At 39.6% G+C, this 18628-nt stretch overlaps 1 protein-coding gene across 2 annotated transcripts in view; it reads right to left on the bottom strand.

The window, feature by feature from the left end:
• Positions 1–1410: 1410 nt before the first annotated feature.
• The window catches only part of syt16 (synaptotagmin XVI), a 58674-nt gene continuing 41456 nt past the window's right edge, over positions 1411–18628 (bottom strand). The window contains exons 4-7 of one of the 2 annotated variants that reach the window (XM_034674300.1): positions 18233–18471; positions 8526–8993; positions 8215–8404; positions 1411–6229 (exon numbers count right to left, since the gene is read on the bottom strand). In XM_034674300.1, the coding sequence (XP_034530191.1) occupies positions 5916–6229; positions 8215–8404; positions 8526–8993; positions 18233–18471 (1211 nt within the window). In that variant the 3' untranslated portion in view covers positions 1411–5915. The remainder of the gene's footprint in view (positions 6230–8214; positions 8405–8525; positions 8994–18232; positions 18472–18628) is intronic. The other variant, XM_034674301.1, reaches the window with a different exon arrangement.

Here is an 18628-nt window from a genome sequence, read left to right on the forward strand (position 1 = left end):
ATACATTTTGTTACAACAAAACTTCCCATTGTTTATGTTTTATCTCAGTGAACTCCAACCCCACCAAACAGAGCCAAATAGACTGTTTTCTGAAGGCTCCAGCTAGCTAGCTGTCACAGTTGTATTGTACATGAGACACTGACTGTTTGCTAGCCCCCTTCCTCTCTCAGCTAGCAAACTATACCAAAGCTTGTCTTTGGGATTTTAATGTTATAGACAGAATCCAAACAGTGGAATGGTTGAGATTGCATTTATCTCCTTTCTATAACTAAAAACAAAGAGCCAAACAGTGAAAAGTTAGCTGAACAATGTGACTCTCTGCACATACTGCTGATATTAGCATGCCAAGCTCACAAGCTTACAACCTGCAGTGGTAGCCCATCATTTAAACAACAGTATTAATTTGTGGGTAAACTGAATAAATGGGCTTATCTGGCTAAACAGTCATCTTTGACTTTGAAGTTTCCATTGTTTTAATTTTTGAGGAAATTTATGAAAAAAATAATAGAATCAACAATGAAATAGCGTTAAAGGTGACATATCATGCAAAATGGACTTTTTAATGGTTCTCTACCTGAAATATGTTTCCCTGGCATGTCTACAAACCCCCCGAGAATGAAAAAAATCCATTCTGCCCCTGTTCTGATTTCTCCACCTTTCTGTAAATGTGTGTGAAACCAGCCGTTTCAGACTTCAGTGTTTTTGTTACGTAACAACAATATCCGGTCTGTCACGGAGTCAGAGCTCGGAGCTTGTTCAGCCCATAGACTGTATAAAATAATACTGAATCCCTCCCCCGTTTTTCATTACCTGCACAAATGTGTGCTAACAAGGAGCTTAGGAGGGAGGCATGCTAGTTGTAGGCTGTCTTAATAAACACAAAGGTCAGTTTTACTCCCCACGTCTGCAGATTTGAAGATTTGGTGGATGATTTTTATTTATCATGGATAAGTGCGAGCGCTAGTTAGCATAGCTACATAGCTACATGTCGTAGCTGTAGCTGTGTACCAAGACACACGTCTACATACTGACAAATAAAACAACAAGAAACACTAAATCTGTGACCAATCCTTCAGAAAGGTCCTGCTACAGGCGCCTCTCCGTCAGGATCAGATTCTGGATCAGATTCAGAGGGTTGAAGTAACGTGATCTCTGAGCAGCCGTGTATATTCAGCCAACATGTAAACATTAGATTAACGTGCTGGAGAGCCGAGGCACATCCACTTCCTGAGGGGGCGTGGTCAGAGGGAAAACAGACTGTTCTGAGGAGGGCTGAAGAAGAGGGTTTTTCAGGCATGCCAAAATCTGATTTCAAAGTGTTTTTTTGAGCATAAACTTTAAAGACATGTTTTGAGGACCTCTTAGACCAATATATATTGATGAAAAAAGCGTGATATGATACCTTTAACAAAATCTAAAACCTTGAGAGGAAATCGTATTTAACTTCAAGCCAGTTGCAGCACTCCTATTCTTCACCATATGCTCCATTTTTACCTGAAGTAGTCATCTTTACATATCTGCACAGTTAACAAAACATCCAGCATTTACAGCACATTTCCTCTTAAAATATATAGAAATGAATCCATTAAATTGTGCCCTTCAACATATTATTTATCTCTGAATTAAAGACCTTGTCTTCACTGCTGAAAGCTTCCCTGAATCATTCCACGACGTAATAAATCATTGTGCTCTCACAGGAACAGTGGCTCTGACGTGGTGGATCAACTGTGCGTTCTTTAAAAGCACTCGAACATGATCATTTGTGTGTGACCTTCAGTTTGTTAAACTTGGTTCAAAGTGAAGAGATGGAATTTGTTATGTATAATGTGGTGACTGTGGTGGGTAAGTGGTAAAAACTAACCATATTGAGCCAGGTGTGTTGGATATTAAAATGTTTTGTGTTTAGCATCTTTGTATTATTTGCAATCTTAATCTGTATTATTATTTCTCGTTCCTTGGACAACAAATGGAATTATATGACAAAGTAACTTTTTTCAACTTCTATAAACTTGTACTTGATGAAATCCATGAGCTCCTGACTTTTCCAAAGATGCAAAATATGTCTGAGAAAATGTAGGAAAATTAACTTAAAACGCAAAAAGAGAACATTTCCATTTGATGCAACTGAGCAGATACAAACATTGCCCCTTTACTGTGAACACAACTTAAAATATCTATGATAATATCTCAAAATTGGAGGGAAAATTGTTTTCTACTCTGTTTTCAATATTTTCTACTTCAAGCTCCTGTTAGTAACTTGTGGTTTTGTTGATTTTGGCGCCCCCTGTGGACAAAGTGGGACTGGTTTTCTCTTTGCTAATTTTGTCCTGCACATGACTACGTTTTATTACTATTTTTGACTTGGTGGAAATGGCACAGAAAATGTGAAAAAGGGTGTTTTTGGCAGCATTCAGTCAATAACTACAGCTGGCACCTAACCCCCGGCAATTTCAGACATGACAAACAACTTCATAGCAGCAGTCAGTCTTTATTCTAATGTTCTGGTTTGCTTTTGTAGCTCCTATAGAGGCATCAGGATTCATGCCTCTGGTGAGAAAATCTGGTGTACAGCACTGCCCTAGGTTTTCCTATCATGCAACATCTGAAAAATGACTGTTGTCACTGTAAAGAAAGACTAGGACCAGGTGAGGCATTGTTAATTTGACACAAATAACAATAACAATGCCTATTCAGGTGGACCCAAGGGAGGGAAAAAAAAGGCTACATTTGACACTGGGGCTGCTGTTACCATGCTGTGTCCAACCAAATATCAACAATGATCTTCCTCAAACCATGGCTTCCAAAATAAACCTCTATAAACCCCATAAAGTCAGATCCATATTTGATATTCCTAAGAAAGGGGGTCAAACTAAAAAACTGTCAACAGCGACATCTGAGGATTATGTAAATTAAGATTTCATCTATGTGCCTTAAGGAGCAAAACTGAAATGTTATTCATGTATTAAAGGTAGAGATACAAAAATCTGGACTGCTCAGTACCCCTGGGGATGTGTATCAAAGGGTAATTTGTGATTTGGGTGAACTGACCCTTTAATTCAAATATGTAATTTGGATTTGAGCATCAGCCTCCAGTTCATTTGTTATGCATGACTCTCCAAAAGTAATTACATCTCATTGTACCCATAAACCTTCATTTCTGACTCATTTTCTTGCCATTTCCTCCGATTTCTTTCTTCAAGCCGCGCTGCAATTCAACATTTCTAAAGAGGCTTAGTCGTCACCTGCCTGCAGAGAACCAACCAAAGACAAACAGACGCTCAAATAAACACATCTCTGCTCTCGTGTGTAAACCCCTGAGGGGTTTGGAGCTACAGTATCTGTCGACACAAACAAATATAATCCCCCCTCCGGACTGAACTGCAGCCTTGTGACTCAATGATGCTCCGACTGGAAGAGGATGAGCATTAGCAGCAGCATTACCGTCATCACACTGTATCTGCAGCTGTAACTACCAATTAACCGCAGAGAGAGAGCGGAGAAAAAAAAACACACACTTCCAGGGTAATTCATTGCATGTTATTAACAGCTGCAGCGAGATATTTAAAGCCTCTTTTCAGCTCAGCGTTGATGGGTGTTGAAATGAGCTTTGCCCTGTGAAGGAGATGGAGCTGGGGCCAAATAACATCATTCAGTGTCAAAGAGGCTGAAGGGAGGGGGGGGGAGCTCTCATCCCAACGGGGTTAAGAGTCTCCAGCTGCCTGTTTTCCTGCCTGTAGTAGCACATGTGTCAGAAGAATATGAATGAGTGTTGAATATGAATGAGGCACCTTCCTACTCCCCTTGAATCATAAGAGATCTTCACTTCTACTCTCGTGTTTGTTTCTGTACTCAGTGTCGTATGCTCACATGATCCCTCAGTGGTAACATTACCTCATCCATTACCTCATGTTTGTTGCTTTCAGACATCAGGCCCTGACGTTTTCTGGAATTTAACTTTCACACATGTCCCACAGATTGGGAGATAATCAATGTTAAAAGCGTCTGCCTCGGTTTAGGTAAAGGGGGATGCTTTAGTAACAGGTTCAGGAGGAGTCCACAGTAATTGTCACCGTTTTGGGTCAATATCGCTACAAAACCTTTGGAAGAAAAGAGTAGAAAATGTCAAATTGACTCATCTTAATTGCGATTTTTTGTGTTTCTGTTTGTACAAGAGGTGTGGCAGATTGTGTTATCACATGCAGCCCAACCTGGTAACGTCAAGTGGAAACTTGTCCCTCGTCTAGCATTAGTTTGTTTTTTGACACATGCTAGTAGATATGTTGACTTTTAACGCATTGAAACTTAAAGGGTACTTCCTGTATTTTATCCTACTTTCATGTGTTTAGGTGTGTAAGTCAAAAAGTTAAAGCTCCTGTGAGGATTTTTTTAGCTGGTTATGAAACAGTAGGAATTAATACCCATGCCTCCTTATGATCTACAAAAGCAAACCATACCATTAGGATAGAGGTGGTATGGTTCTGTAGGGTTATTCTAATGCCAGAAACTGCTGCCGCGGATTAGGTGTCAGAGTAAGTGATGATCAGCACGCTGCTGATTCAACTGTATTTATACATTTTTACATTTTGACTGTTAAAGAAAGCATAAGGGAATTTTGTTTTTTACAAACACTACTTGCACACATAAGGGACAGCTGTGGCTCAGTGGTAAAGTGGGTTGTATCTTAATTGGAAGGCTGGTGGTTTGATCCAAGCTCCTGCTGCCACATGCCAAAGTACCCTGAACCCAGTGACACAGTCAACAGTGAGAGTGCGTGTAAATGGGATTAGTTTAATACTGATGGTCCCTTACTACAGCATCCTCTAGCATCAGTGTGGCTGTGGTGTGAATAGGTGAATGTGATGAGTAGTGTCAAAGTGCTTTGAGTGGTCAGACGAGGTTTGTCCACAGGGGGCGCCAAAAATTGACACAAACTTCAAGCTCATCACGTGAGCTTTACGTCCGGTGAGGAAGCTTGTTTTTGTCTCTTACAGACTCAGATTGTCTTCCTAAGTGTCCGATAACATTATCAGAGGATACATGACTACAAAGTAACTGTCATATAAGGGGGACTGTAGCTTTAAAAAAGTTGGAGTGTGGTTACTTGTTGCAAGAGGAGGAGCATGAGGTGTAGTAAAGATCTCGTGTTCAGTTACAGACAAACCTGCAAGTGTTTCTATGAGGAACTAATGATGAATATTGTGTCATTATATGTCTTTCTGTGTGGTTTGTTTGCACCTCAATTGATTCGACCATAAGTAAAATAAGAGCAAGATTAAGAAATAACAGAACACAGAACCACACCTGTAATTGGTGTGTATTCTCTAACACAGCATTTCAATCAGAACTGCAGCTGCATGGTCTCACAGAGAGCTGCTTTACAGATAAGAGCTTACAGTGAAGGACAGATTCTCAGCTCCTTGTGGAGGCCGAAGGACATTCTACAAAGCTGTTCATTGAAGAGGAGAAGTGAGTTTCTCCATGAAACCTTCAGATTTGAAAGGTTTTACATGCCAATGAAATACTTCATCTTTATCTGCCACAGTAGTGGACTTGAATCAGCCACATGAGTGAATCCAAATTCATTGAAATCATTTCATGTAACCTTACTGAAGCCTTTCTTTCTCCTTTTCATTAATTTACTTCCTGATTCATCAACAAAAATATTTCACTATAAGTTGTGGCCTCCAAAAGCAGATGGATTTTGTCCCCATGTTCAGAAAAATATCAGCCAGGCTTAACGTTGGTGCAGCTTTAGACAAACGGGATAATAGTGGAGAAAAAGCTAAGTCCTTGAATCCATCGACTTTAAAATCACACATATCATCCTGTGCAAAGATCAAATCAAGGCTCTTCATTCTCCTGCACTAAATAAACTTCCATTCACCTGAAAAGAAAAAACCTAGAACTTGCAATTGTTACGCCTCCAGCAGGACATGCCAGCGGCAGACCTGCTGTCCTCGACCATCCTTCATGTCCTGCCAGTGGAGCTGCTCCTCTTCTCCGCTGCTGTTCATACCCAGAGCGATCCAGCCCACCATCTCTTTGCGCTTCATGCTGCGCCGGTTGTAGATGGAGACCAGCAGGGTGACATCCGACAGCTGAAACAGTGCCACCTGGAAGACGAACGTCTCCTTGTAAACGGGGTTGGGCTGGCCGCGTCGCACAGATGTCTTACAGCGAGAGATCTCCTGACCGACTGAGTTCAACAGAGTCAAACGCCCATAGGTGTCTGCACCAGAGGGGGGGAGAGGGTGGAGGTGAGAAGAACATAAAAACACAATTATCCAACATTTAAGCTTTTACATTTTCTTCCTGTGATGCTGACTATTGGGAATCAAGTTATGTGAGTAAAAGTTGAAAAAACATTTATGAGAATAAAGCCATAAAATACAGGCTAACCACAGACTAAAATACTGACTTTATTCTCATATTACAAATGTACTCCCCCAATCTCAAATGTCCTTATGTTAAACTTTTGTTAAATAATATGTGGTGTTAAAATATGTTTCTTTTCTTTGATGATTGTGGGTTTGCAGTAATTCCTGGATTTGTCTCAAAATGTTCTTTATGTTTAAAAAATACAACATAATGTGAGGACTTTGAATCAGACACAGCTTTTTTGTCTTGTGGGGTTCCACAGGGATTGGTATGAGGGCCCATTTTATTCTCCCTTTATGTGCTACAACAAGGACTGATCATCAGTTGTTTTAGAAGAATTGCTTATCCTTCTACGCAGACAACGCCCTGTTGTTGATGAAAAATAAACTCTCAGCTTTAAAGGTGACATATCATGCAAAGTGGACTTTTTAATGGTTCTCTACCTGAAATATGTTTCCCTGGCATGTCTACAAACCCCCGAGAATGAAAAAAATCCATTCTGCCCCTATTCTGATTTCTCCACCTTTCTGTAAATGTGTGTGAAACGAGCCGTTTCAGACTTCAGTGTTTTTGTTACGTAACAACAATATCCGGTCTGTCACGGAGTCAGAGCTCGGAGCTTGTTCAGCCCATAGACTGTATAAAATAATACTGAATCCCCCCTCCGTTTTTCATTCCCTGCACAAATGTGTGCTAACAAGGAGCTTAGGAGGGAGGCATGCTAGTTGTAGGCTGTCTTAATAAACACAAAGGTCGGTTTTACTCCCCACGTCTGCAGATTTGAAGATCTAGTGGATGATTTTTATTTACCATGGATAAGTGCTAGCGCTAGTTAGCATAGCTACATAGCTACATGTTGTAGCTGTAGCTGTGTACCAAGACACACGTCGACATACTGACAAATAAAACAACAAGAAACACTAAATCTGTGACCAATCCTTCAGAAAGGTCCTGCTGCAGGCGCCTCTCCGTCAGGATCAGATTCTGGATCAGATTCAGAGGGTTGAAGTAACGTGATCTCTGAGCAGCCGTGTATATTCAGCCAACATGTAAACATTAGATCAACGTGCTGGACAGCCGAGGCCACACCCACTTCCTGAGGGGGCGTGGTCAGAGGGAAAACAGAGTGTTCTGAGGAGGACTGAAGAAGAGGGGTTTTCAGGCAGACCAAAATCTGATTTTAAAGTGTTTTTTTGAGCATAAACTTTAAAGACATGTTTTGGGGACCTCTTAGACCAATATATATTGATGAAAAAAGCGTGATATGTCACCTTTAAACAGCAGTTTAAATGCAATCAGGAGCTGAGCAGATCACTTTCTAAAGTCAAATAAGAGTATACGTGTTAAAAAAAACTGTGGAATAGCTTCATCTTAGGTGTCATCAGAAGGTAAAAGACAAGTCACCTTGTTTCGGACTAAAGAACATGACTTTATGGGAAGGTGGCAGAATTACAACAGGTGAGGTCACCTTCAGTGGGGTTAACATGTTATTTTGGATTTATGTGTATTGTTAAGTGTTGTTTTTTCCATGTTATTTTTGTTAAATATGTGAACTGTGTGAAACATTTGTGCAATGGTGTTTCATTTATTTTGGCGACTGCAGAAACTGGATTCCGCTTTTCTCTCAGCTGGCCCCATGAGGGCTCAGTAAGAGGCATTTTGTAATGTCTTACATAAAAAACATCATCCTGTATGAATTATTCAGATCTTACCATACAGTATATTTCTGAGTTACTAATACTTGTGAAACAGTATCAGTTAAACTATGATACCCATGTGTTTTGAATGAGTTTGAGTTCAGTGCTTGTCTCTTTGTGTGTGAGGTTTATTACACACCTGGTGGTCTGTTGATGGCCAGGTTTCTGAAGTGGCTGCCCTTGATGAGCTCTACAGACATGCGCCCCGTGGTGGCGTTGTAGGAGAGGCCCACCAGCAGCTCAGGAACGCCACCATGGGTCAGAGACTGAGTGGACGAAGCGCTGTCACTCTGAGACACAGCAGACAGGCTCAGCTGGGAGTCAACGCTCTGAAAAAAACAAAGGAACAAACACTGTGAGGCAGCAGTAAACAAACTCAAGGTGACAAATCTGACCCCGTAGCTCAAAAACAAATTGTAAATGTTATATTTTTGGCTGCAGCAAAGACACCTTGAGGTTACTGCGAGGCTCCAAAACAAGCGTCGTCTCCATCGTTCCTCCATCTGGGTCGAGCCCGCCTAAACGCAGCACCTTCTCACCCATCATCCTCTCCCGGGACATCCTGCCTCCAAGCGCATACAGCCTGAACCTGATGGCCAACATGTGCAGGTCAGAGGGATCCACGCGGGAGAAGCGATACGTCTCGTTGAAGTGAGGCAGTGAACCTCTCTGAACAGACGTCTTGTGCCGTTGTTTTTTGGAGGGAAGCAGGACCATGTGCACCTGCCAGGAGTCCATACCACTGCGAGCCTTGTCGGGGATGTCCCGGGCAGCGAGCACAGTGACCAGCAGCTTCTCCGTGTCGGGGCGGTACTCCAGAGAGAGGACCAGGTCTCCACATTTAGAGATGGGAGGTCGAGGGGAGGAGCTGGCTGGCTGAGACGAGACCTCATCGAGGGGAGGATGAGGATGCTCTTGCTAAGAAGGGAAAATAAAAAGAAACACCTTTAAAGGTGACATATCATGCAAAATGGACTTTTTAATGGTTCTCTACCTGAAGTATGTGTCCCTGGCATGTCTACAAACCCCCCGAAAAAGAAAAGAATCCATTCTGCCCCTGTTCTGATTTCTCCACCTTTCTGTAAATGTGTGTGAAACCAGCCGTTTCAGACTTCAGTGTTTTTGTTACGTAACAACAATATCCGGTCTGTCACGGAGTCAGAGGTCGGAGCTTGTTCAGCCCATAGACTGTATAAAATAATACTGAATCCCCCCTCCGTTTTTCATTACCTGCACAAATGTGTGCTAACAAGGAGCTTAGGAGGGAGGCATGCTAGTTGTAGGCTGTCTTAATAAACACAAAGGTCGGTTTTACTCCCCACGTCTGCAGATTTGAAGATCTAGTGGATGATTTTTATTTATCATGGATAAGTGTTAGCGCTAATTAGCATAGCCACATAGCTACATGTTCATAGATGTAGCTGTGTACCAAGACACACGTTTACATACTGACAAATAAAACAACAAGAAACACTAAATCTGTGACCAATCCTTCATAAAAGGTCCTGCTGCCTTTCTGGTAGAGGTCGGTTTTACTCCCCACGTCTGCAGATTTGAAGATCTAGTGGATGATTTTTATTTATCATGGATATGTGCTAGCGCTAGTTAGCATAGCCACATAGCTACATGTTCGTAGCTGTGTACCAAGACACACGTCGACATACTGACAAATAAAACAACAAGAAACACTAAATCTATGACCAATCCTTCAGAAAGGTCCTGCTACAGGCGCCTCTCCGTCAGGATCAGATTCTGGATCAGATTCAGAGGGTTGAAGTAACGTGATCTATTAGCAGCCGTGTATATTCAGCCAACATGTAAACATTAGATCAACGTGCCGGACAGCCGAGGGCACATCCACTTCCTGAGGGGGCGTGGTCAGAGAGAAAACAGAGTGTTCTTAGGAGGACTGAAGAAGAGGGTTTTTCAGGCAGACCAAAATCTGATTTCAAAGTGTTTTTTTGAGCATAAACTTTAAAGACATGTTTTGGGGACTTCTTAGACCAATATATGTTGATGAAAAAAGCGTGATATGTCACCTTTAATTTAAAACCTTTGAAAAATTTGAAATAATTGAACTATGATGAAACCAAAAAAGCCAGGACCAGACATCATCTTCACAATGCGTACATTTTTCTCTGTTGAATAAGTCAAGTTTAAGTAATCTGACAAACTGTCCAAACCATTCTTCCTTTTGGTAAACAATCGAAAGACAACTGAGAGTGAAGGTCCGCAGGGACGATGAGCCGAACTTGAATGAACAATAAATTCCATAGATTATCAGCAAATGGTAGTCAACAGTTAATGGTAGCATTCAAACACTGCCAGTTTCACATTACACTAGCAAACTTTACTTGGCCAATAGATACTTAACCTTATAACCCGCCTGTGTTAAATACTTGATTCTGATAGGCCAGTGATCTTTAGCAACAGTGTGGTATTTTTCCACAGTAGTATGTTATCAGGAACAGCCTGATCCTGCATGTCAAATCAAATCAAATTAAGTGTAATTGAATTAAATCAACCTATGAAAAGAATCTGGCACATTTCCCTCTGCCTGTTGTCACTGTGGCAAAAAAAGTTTAAGCTAGCATTTTTAAATCGGTGAACAAAACATTATATTTTTTCATATCTGTGGGTAACGGCCAAGCGGCAACCTCCGGTCTCAAAATATGAAGCCCATGTGGAAGTGTTATAAACTGCAATCCATCGATAATCAGCTTGAGGCTGGCTGCAGGAACACTGGACCCACATACACACCAATTCAAAAAAGACGATCTTTGCAGCAGAAATAAACATGCTCAAAAAAATGGCTTGCCTCTACGTAGCTAATTTCTCTATTGGCATACAATGTGTGGGGGTATGAATTTTTTTTCAAACACGATGGTTCAGAAGATATTAAGATTATGAGTTTTGCCCATATAAGGACCTGACTGACTTGACTGACAGGTGGGAACACTCTAGCTTTTGGCGAGGAGGCTCAAACCCTGCCTCTTTACCTCACACAATTGGCTTCAAAACAGCACTCAGGAACAGATGGGTGATGTCAGGGATACAACTTCCCTTTTTTATACAGTCTATGGTAATGGCTGACCAGTCACCAACGAAATCAAGGAAAAAGAAAAAGGTAACACAGCAGAAACAGTGAGGGGTGGTTTGAAAGACACAAGGAGCTGAATGAAAAAGATGTTGACCAAATTGAAGAAGACGGAGCTAGCAAGCTAACAAACTATAGTAAACAATATGTACTTGGCCTTGTCTAAACTTTCCCATAAATGGATATGTTCAGGTTAACATGATATATAACAGATGAACCGGCTAATATTTTCAATGCGAATGAAAATATTCAGTTTAATGTTAATTTAACCCCAAGTACGCTGACTGGAATATACTGCTGCCATAGAAGATTTACCAACCATGGAATTTGAGGAGCTATTTTTTTCTGAATAAATCAATATTTTTAAATTAAATAAAATTATTTTCAGAACAATATTTTGTGCCAACTTGTGTTGTTTGAGATGGTAGTGTGGTAATAAGCGTTATAATGTGTAGTGAGCAGGTGGTTATTGATTTTAATAATATTTTCTAACTGGAAGTAGCCTCACAAATCTTTGTTTTTATGTAGCAGCTGCTTAAGATGGAGCTAACTTTGCCTTTTATTATGTCTAACAGCTTAACTAATGAATACAAATAAAAACACCGATCTGAATCTGCTAAGTGCATCATAAGGGAAGTCGTAAAGGAAAAGGTCATTAACTACAGAGTTTGTGATGTAGTGAAGTGGAAGCATAAAAAGCATTAATGTAATGCTTTAGGAAAGTACCTGTACCTCAAAATAATACAAAAGTACAATTTAAGGCACTTGATAGAATAAACTTAAAGACAGAACTACAGAAAGGTTTTTTTTTTTCAAACATTCAGGAGAGAAACCCTCTCATAAAGGAGAAATAATCCTCCTCTTCTTCTCCTTAGTGAAACCAATTTTAGCCCCCCATCCAGTGTGCAAACACTACATCGATTGTGTGGAGTGTTGACAGAGCAAGGCTGAGTGTCGCCGTCGACATGGTAACCACAGAGGAGATAAAATAATGAGCGTGCTCGAGTCTATTGAATGTGCAGGTCAGGAGGTCTACACGTAAAGAGGAAAACACAGAGGCACACTCTCACCTGAGCTGCAGCTGTGGATGTTTACTATTTGTCCCCCTGCAAGCTGAGCAACAAATACTAACCATTAGTTCTATTAGTGATGGGGATTTTTGACATGTTATTTTTTTTATTCTATTTTTTTTATTGAACATTATACCATATACTCTACATACAGTTGGTACACAATGACTGAGTGTTTTTTTCTATTTTCTTTTACAAATGCATTATCTTTAACTTAAACATGACACTCCTAGACTTCCTCAGTCTTTTACTTTAAATCAAAATAAAGTGACTGTACCTTTTCATGTACACAAATAAAATGATGCCCAGGACATAGTGGTTAATTACATTCTGCCATGTATTTTAGCCAGTTCGACGAACAGAATTTTACTATGACACCAGTGTAGCGAATATAGTAAAAAGTCAAATGAAATAAATAAATAAATAAAATCAAAAGAAACAAAACATTCCAACTTCTGTAGCTATGAACTAGGGTTTCTTTTCCACAATTGACATCTCAGATAAAATCTGACCTAATTGGTTTTATGTACTCCATCCAGTTTTCCCAAATTCTTTTAAATCTATCCACCTCCAGTCTCAAAGAAAAAGTTAGTGAAGTATCTGATATTCAACCACATAAGATTAAGTATATGTTGCTATTCTGTGTTGTTTAAAATAATTCCAGGGACCCACAAGAATGAGTTACAATAGTAAGCTCCACAAGTCTCTAGGAAGGGCCTTAAAAAAAGATCACCTTTGACCTAGGCAAATATATGGTTGACAGTAAACAGCTGATGTCCTTGTAAATGCTCAGAACAAGGCGTCCATAAAAAGGAGTCAAATAGCAGCAAACTTGAAACTTGTGTTGAAGAGTCCATATATGTACATGTTTGAAGATCACCCTCATTCTAATTTGAGTACACCTTCATAGTATTTAAGCCAGACAGTGGAGACAGAAGAGAGGCGACTTCATCTGGCCCGGTCGTCCTCCAAGCTTGTTACTGATGCTGATGCTGTTTGATTGTAATAAATCTGATTACTAGTGGCCAGTGTCACGAGGTTCATTCTACATCTACACATCACGGGCTGTTAAGATACGACATTAGCTTTTCCATCACATATATATTGAGTATTACCTCAACCCAGTCTTGACTTATTAATCAAGGTTCTTCACAAGCATCCAAACAGCAAATCAACCAACCACTATCCTATATGCAGTTTGACAGTCGTGTAACAGAGATTGTATGAGTAGTTGATTTTATTTTGGTTGCAAATTGTAACAGAAACGGCGTTATTGCACAGTTGGAAATAGTATCAGTGGTAGTCGTATTAATGAGGCAGAAGCAGTTCTGTTTTTTCGTAGTTAATATTACGTTGCTGTTTGGTTTTGTCAGTGCTAGTGTAATGGTAGCTACATGTATGCAGCATTTAAGTCAATGAAAAAATTCTCAATGAAGGTAATAAAGTGTTTTTCATGACTCCTTTTGTCTTGTTTCGTATCTTATTGTATTGTTTAGTTTTGATAAGCTTCATTTCGTTTTGTTTAGTATCGTTTCGTTTCGTTTCGTTTGGTATTGTATCGCTTCATATCGTACTGTTTCCTTTCGTTTGGTATCGTATCATTTCTTATCGTATCGTTTCACATTGTATATATTGTATATACGATGAGACGATTTCACATCTCATTGTATCATATAGTTTCGTATCGTATGGTTTTATTAATTATCTTATCTATGTATCGTATTGTTTCATATTGTTTCATATTGTTTTGTATTGTTTTGTATTGTTTCAAATTGTTTCATTTCATGTCTTATCATTTCGTAGCATTTAATATCTTATTGTTTCGTAGCGTCTCTACCTCTGCAACTCACCACTGCACTTTATCATATTATTTTAGCCTGTACATATTAGTCAAGCCTATTTGTTGTTTCTTTGTATTTATAGCTAAGGTTATTGTTATTATATTTTTATTTTATTTTTTATTGTAGTTCTTATTCTTATTCCTATTCTGCCTTGTACAAAGAGAGCACAGTTTACTAAAGTCAAATTCCTTGTGTGTTCAAGCATACTTGGCGAATAAAGCTGATTCTGATTCTGATTCTGATTCTGATTCATATCTTATCGCATCAAATTGTTTTGTTTTTAGTTTCATATTTTATCGTATCATCGTTTCGTATCATATCGTATCTTTCCCTTACGTATCATTTTGTTACGTATCATTTCATATCGTTTTGCAACACGTGTTCGTGGTAGTGTCCGGATTTAGCAAAAGACATATTCGCATTGGTAGTAATGCTGTGCAGACTTAGTACCTTTATCATTGGTAATATTGATACAACCTAAAAACAACAACATCTGTATAGTTGAAGCATGGCAGTAGTAAAGGAGACTTAAAAGGTAGTCGTGAGGCCTACAGACATATCAGAGACATGATAGTGTGTGTACATTTGGGACATTCTTCTTTGTCATAAGACAGCACCTTGACATCCTAACCCTCTAGTCAATGCACAAAGTTCACGGTGCAAAATGTGTATCAACAATTCCTCAACAATGAATAGCATACCCACAGATCCATTCTGAGACATACTAAATTGACACCTGTCACCAGCTTAAACAGCATGGAAGGGCACATTAAGTGATGCACACCAGTTGTTGTAAAAGATGTACTTTTCACTGGGACCTGGTTTTGTATAACTGATTAAAATCACTTCTTACAATACAACAAAAGACAGCACGAAGGATCCTTATGTTACTATATGTGTTTGTTCCCACATCACTGAAGTGAACATGAGTATTGATAACTCATGTTGCTAAATATGGGTCAATCTATACCAACGTGTGTTTCAACAACCAGATAGTGACAGCCTGTAAAAGCACACCACGTTGTGATACTCATTAAAGCGTTATTGTCATAAGCATTATTATCAGCGGTAGTGTTTATTAAGCTGAAACATTAGCAATGACAACAGTTACATAACTGTAAATAAACTGCTACAACATGGCTCTCCCCTCGTTTCTGTAGCTCCACTAATCCAAACTCATTTCTTATTTATGAAGCGTTTCTGGATTGCACTATGAGTCTCCATTAGTGTGTGTATGTGTGTGTGAGTGTGTGTGTGTGTGTGTGTGTGTGGGAGGTGTTTACTGCACAGATTGCTCCAAATTTCAAAGTGTGATTTGCTGACTGAGAGGTTGTTAGAATCTACATTCCCACTCTCCTACACGCACAAACACACACACCGTACTCACACAGAAATACATGTCGAGTAGATCTATGCACTTATTTATGCACACTGTTTATACACACACACACACACTCAGAGTGATTATTATTCATGAGCTTCTGTTTGTTAGCCAACGCAGCGTGGAGAGCGAAGGAAATATCAACTATTTATACAAAACCTCGAGGCCTCGGTGGGTTGTGTTTGTTTTTTTTCCCTTCCAAATCAAACCTGAGAGGATAACATGGCAGAGTGATAATCCTCTTAAAGCCGTGTAATGATGATACCTCTGCCAAGCATGATGGGTAACAGCAGGGCCACCATCACCTCACTGACCCTGTTAAGTAATCCCTTCCTTGGATTTTTGAAAGTTTTTGGTGATCTGCTGCTGACAAACTTTTCTTCGCACACCTGCAAAGCATTATGATATTTACAGAGGCAGCTGCGATCCCACTGATCTATAAACAGCATCTGCTTCCTGACTAATTCTACAACAATCATTCAAGGCTCTTACTTCCACTTTTAAAACCTTCACTTTTACCGAGAGCGAACGCTTATTTCCAGGAACTAAAAGCAGAAAAAAGCTTCAGTCAGGAGAAACATAATTGAATAAAAACCACCCAATTTTCCTCTTGTTCACATTTAGTTATTTTTTTTTACATTTGAAAATACCGGGGATGAAAATAGCTAATGGTGGCTTTTCATATTAGTCATCCTCCTCTGGAGGGTTTTCAGTCCTTCCAGCAGGTTCAAAGTAGTGTAACTGAGTAACTGAGGGCAAAGACTGAGAACATAAACATTATTTTATTCACGAAATTGTTAAGCATTTCTATAATCCAGATGTTCAGTTATGTTTTTGAAGCTTTTTTGGTTTAAATTGATGGTCTGATGGTCACTGCTTCACTGTAAGACATTTCAAACTGGTTTAACTTGGAAATGTAAGTTCATTCAACTTCAAAACTAGCATTGTCTTAAATCCAAAATTAAAGTTAAAAAAGTTGTTTTAACTATAATGTACTATTTGTCACAATATTGTAGTTTAAGTTATGTATGTTAATTAACTTTTGATATTTCATTGATTCAACTTTATACTGCTAGTTAAAACAATGAATGATATAGTTGTATTGCAGTTATAAAACTTGTCTTACCTAGTTGAACAAACACACATTTCTCTGTTGTTTCAATTTAAATTTCAAGTTTTTCTTAAGGTAAAATACCTTGACTAATTTGTTTTTACTTTTCTTTATAAGCTAGGAGAATTACTGTTTCTAATCTATTTTAAAGGTGACATATCATGCTCTTTTTCATCAACATATATTGGTCTAAGAGGTCCCCAAAACATGTCTTTAAAGTTTATTGCTCATAAAAACACTTTGAAATCAGATTTTGGTCTGCCTGAAAAACCCTCTTCTTCAGCCCTGCTCAGAACAGGCTGTTTTCTGTGTCTGTGCCTTTAAATGAGAATGAGCTTTCTGACCACGCCCCCTCAAGAAGTGGCTATAATGTTTTACAGTGTTGCTAGCAAACCAGAGGAACTGTTAGCATCTAATAATCTTCTTGATTTTTAGGCTAGCAATGTTAGCGGGCTTCTTATATTCTCGCATTAAAGTTTTGTTTTCATCAAGAACAAATTGAAATAAACATTAACACTATAAACACAAGCCTGGTTGAGAGTAATGAATATATATCAAGTGCTTTTCATCTGAAAAAGCTTAATTTCTTGCTACTTGTTTGCTAGCTAACACGATTAGCAGGCTAACTTTGCTTGATAGCTATGTTTTTTTGTTTTTTTTTGATGTATCAACTTTGAGAATTGCAGGAAACTATTTATTTTCTTGTGGTGTTATATCAGGTTTATGGAAAGTAGATAGGAGCTGTGTCTCCTCTCTCATCATGGCCAACGTGAGATCTCTGGCTTATAAGATGGACCAGCTACAAGAACTAGCCAGGAGTCACGTTATGCTCCACAGACACGTGGCTGCATCAGGATATTACCGATCACAACGTCTCCATCAACGGCTTCCAGTCTGTCCGGGCAGACCGGGATAGCAGCGAGAGCGCTGTGGGCCTCCAACCATATTATCTGCACAGGGAGATCTCACATGTCATACTGGTAGCTGTTTACATCCCCCCTCTGCCAACCCGACTACTGCGTCCAACGCTCTCAAGGCTGCCATAGCCAGACTCCAGACAGACCACCAGAGTGCCCTCTTCCTGATCTCCAGACAGACCACCAGAGTGCCCTCTTCCTGAACTCTGGGGACTTCAACCGTCTATTGATTTTATACAGAGCTTATTCTGTCTTCTGTTCATACTTTTATTATCATTATTTTCATTGTATTTGTATTTATTTCTCATTAATTACTTCTTCTCTTAATATTATTTGATATTCTAACTTATTGTGTATAGAGAAACTGTAATGACTGAATTTCTCCACCAGGATAAATAAAGTATTTCTGATATCTGATTTTATATTTTTTTTGGTTCACATTTGGATGCACTGAGACTAGGAACAAAAAGAAACTAAGAATGGAATCTGAGACAGTGGAATTGCGTTATTTTATGCTCCTTCAACCACTCATCATTGCTGTTTCTTATGAATGAACGGGTATATCATTGGGTTTCTTGGTGCAGTGGGATAACTGTTTCATCAAAATTTCATCAGTGAAGACACAAGCCAGATTGGACGTTGATCAGTGTATAAGAAAGTTTTTAGGGCAAACACACCTTTAAGGCTAGCTGAATTCACCTGAAATTGTTCAGAGTATCTGTTTCTAAATTCTGCAGTACCTCTGGGCTCCAGGTGGAGGAGCTGTCCGTGGCATCATTCTTCTCATTTTCAAGTGCTTTTTCCGTCTCTTCGCTGCCGTCCGCTGCCTGCCGCCTCATACTGGGGGTGGGGCTGGCCCTCACGTCCAACACCTCCAGACTTGCAGGTTTTTCCAGAACCAGCGAGGACGCCCTCTCTCTCTCCTCTGCCGCTGCCGTCAGCGGGTCCTTGAAACTTTGTCGGTTCTGAGTCTCCATCTCTGCAGAGAGGAGGAAACAGAGGAGGAAGGTCAGTATTAGGCCCTTTGTTCACTCGGTGAGGAGTGTGAGAGAAAATTTGACCCAGTTGTCTGATTTAAATAATTGAGTTGAGTATTGACTGATTCTTTAGCTTTTGGAGAAAAAACCCCAAGTTGT

This window comes from Notolabrus celidotus, chromosome 22 (genome assembly GCF_009762535.1).
Source record: "Notolabrus celidotus isolate fNotCel1 chromosome 22, fNotCel1.pri, whole genome shotgun sequence".
Classification (NCBI taxonomy): Eukaryota; Metazoa; Chordata; class Actinopteri; order Labriformes; family Labridae; genus Notolabrus; species Notolabrus celidotus.